This window comes from Corylus avellana, chromosome ca11, assembly GCF_901000735.1.
Source record: "Corylus avellana chromosome ca11, CavTom2PMs-1.0".
In the NCBI taxonomy this organism is placed as follows: domain Eukaryota; kingdom Viridiplantae; phylum Streptophyta; class Magnoliopsida; order Fagales; family Betulaceae; genus Corylus; species Corylus avellana.
The window spans coordinates 19,786,622-19,788,931 of NC_081551.1; the positions used below are offsets into that span (position 1 = coordinate 19,786,622).

The 2,310-nt window shown below is 34.7% G+C and overlaps 1 protein-coding gene across 1 annotated transcript; it reads right to left on the minus strand.

The window, feature by feature from the left end:
- Positions 1-405: 405 nt before the first annotated feature.
- Positions 406-2,007, minus strand: LOC132166730 (uncharacterized). The gene is made up of 2 exons (XM_059577603.1): positions 1,943-2,007; positions 406-1,472 (listed from the first exon to the last, which is right to left on the minus strand). Exon 2 carries the CDS (start codon positions 1,419-1,421, stop codon positions 642-644), a length of 780 nt encoding a protein of 259 aa, XP_059433586.1. The 5' UTR covers positions 1,422-1,472; positions 1,943-2,007; the 3' UTR covers positions 406-641.
- Positions 2,008-2,310: the final 303 nt, after the last annotated feature.

Genomic DNA, 2,310 nt, shown 5'->3' on the forward strand with positions numbered 1-2,310 from the left:
AAACCTAGGTGGCCATTTAATTTTGGTGCAAACCATATGTACTGGAATAATATTTAATAATTTTTTTTTAAAAAAAGAAATTTCTTTTGATCTTTTATCATTTCACAATTATACTCATAAACTTTAAAAAGTGTCAATTTAATATATTCATAATTTCTTTAAATTTTGGCCAACGCCTAAATCCTTACAATTTTTACAAAGTCCGTATTTGGATTTTTAAAATTGGAGCAAGTTGTTCTGCTATCGGAGTGTAAGTTAATGATCATATCCACAACTTTAAAATGATACAAGAGACAGTAAAAGTAAAAGAATTTGGTTATAAAAATTACTTCAATTCCAGAGCAAATATAAATTCAACATGGTAAAGGATAAAAAAAAAAAAAAAAAAATTGTTCTCCCCTTTCTGGAACTAAAACCTCACATGTGAAGGCTAGAGTTGCTTAGAGAACCAAATGGGCAGATCTTTGTGTTTGTGAGCTCAACTTGAATATGTTGCTAATTAGAAATAGAATGAGAATCTTCTGTGTCTAATCTATCTTATTGTGAAGCTTCTGAAACATGATTGATTTTTGAGGTTTGAGAATTGATTTCTGCATCATCTGTTGCATGATCACTGTTTTTGAGTCTTCTAAGCTCTGCTTTTATTCTTTGGTATCTGCATCATCTCTTGAGAAAGTTTCACTGAATCTACTATAATTACTTGAATTTAAAGAGGTTTCTTGATTTAGAAAGTTTCCATCATGATCATCTCTTGAATGATGATCAGTCAGAGTGGAGTCTAAAGGATTGTTGCCATCTTGTGGAACCCCATTCTCATCATGAAAGCCTTGGATCATCACTCCATCCAACATTTCACTTCTGCCAACAACACCAACATTATTGGCCACTCCACTAGGCTGCTCTGCAATCTCCTCTTTGCTTTCTACAATGTTTTTGTCTTCTTCATTCTCCCTATTTAAGCTGCCTGCTTCAACATCTTGGTCTTGTTTAAGAGTATCATCAGAAATCATTTCCTTGTTCTTTTCTGGTTCCTTAATTTGTCTTTCTAAATCCTCCTTAGCTTGTTTTTTTAAGTTTCCCCATGAATCATCAGAGTTATTTTCCTCATTGTTTATAAACACCATATACTTTCCAAATTGTTCATCAGCATTTCCATCCAATTCATCATCTCCAACCCCTCCATCCTCTTTTCTTTTACCTTCTCCCACAAGATTCATATCATCACCACTCGACCACCCTGCATCCCATTTACGCCCCAAAACAATAAATCCATGTTGATCATTGAGCTTGCCTTGTATGCTTCCTCCATAGCCCTTCCCCTTGCTGTGTGAGTGCTCAATCTGGTACAGCAACCAGAAGCACACACCCAGAAGGAATGCCAATTGTAAAGTTTGCTTTGCCTTTAAAACTTTGAGATTCATCACACCCTTTTATATACTGCTTGTTCCAGAATCCAGAGTGGTGGACTAGGACTAACCAAATAAATATTCACAGGACAAAAAAAAAATTAATAAAACACAAATTACAAAACGAGCATATTCTAAGAATAGAACATGCAAATAAAAGAACAAAACAAATAGAATTAAATTCTCCTTGGGCTTCCATTGCAATATATCATTACCAGATCATGAAGCTTCCTAATCTAAATATTTCCAACATTATCAAATTGACCAATCCTTTTCCTTCTCTTTTCTTCTTCTCCACCCCCACCCACCAAAATAAAAATAAAATCTTTTATATTGCTTTTGTTTCCAAAAACTTAGAATTCATAAATATATTCAAAACTATAATGGTAATTCTCTACATTTCAACAGCCAAACATGTGTGAGAAGAGCTTCATCAGCTTTGGCATAGAATTAGAGTTCAAGCAAGATCATGAATATCAAATATAAACAAAAACTAAAACTAAAATTACAATATGGAAAAGAAAACGAATAATTACCTTTGTTCAGAAAATGAAAAGTGCAAGAAACCCAAAACCCTGGCGACAGAACAAACCCACAACTGTGTAATGTCTTGTTCTTCTTTGCTTTCTTTTCAATATTTCATCTCTTTTCCTCTTTTGAAAGTCTCTGCTTTGAACGTTGAAACTGAGATATACTTGAGAAGAAGAAATTAACGGCTATGTACTTTTAAACGTAATCCCCAAAGTGCCCTCTGGTTGACCGATGACCTGCTGACTTGTAGTCGTAAGAGTTGGTGGTTTCACCTAAATAGGTTGAGAAAAAGGTGGTGATTTGGGAACTCGGAGATTAAAATGTCGTCCATGCCGGCCGCCTTCGAGAACGGCCACTCACGTGGTTAGTTCCG

Bases quoted from the DNA above. Each gene is read 5' to 3' on its own strand.
- LOC132166730 (XM_059577603.1), bottom strand. From the start codon at position 1,421: ATGAATCTCAAAGTTTTAAAGGCAAAGCAAACTTTACAATTGGCATTC.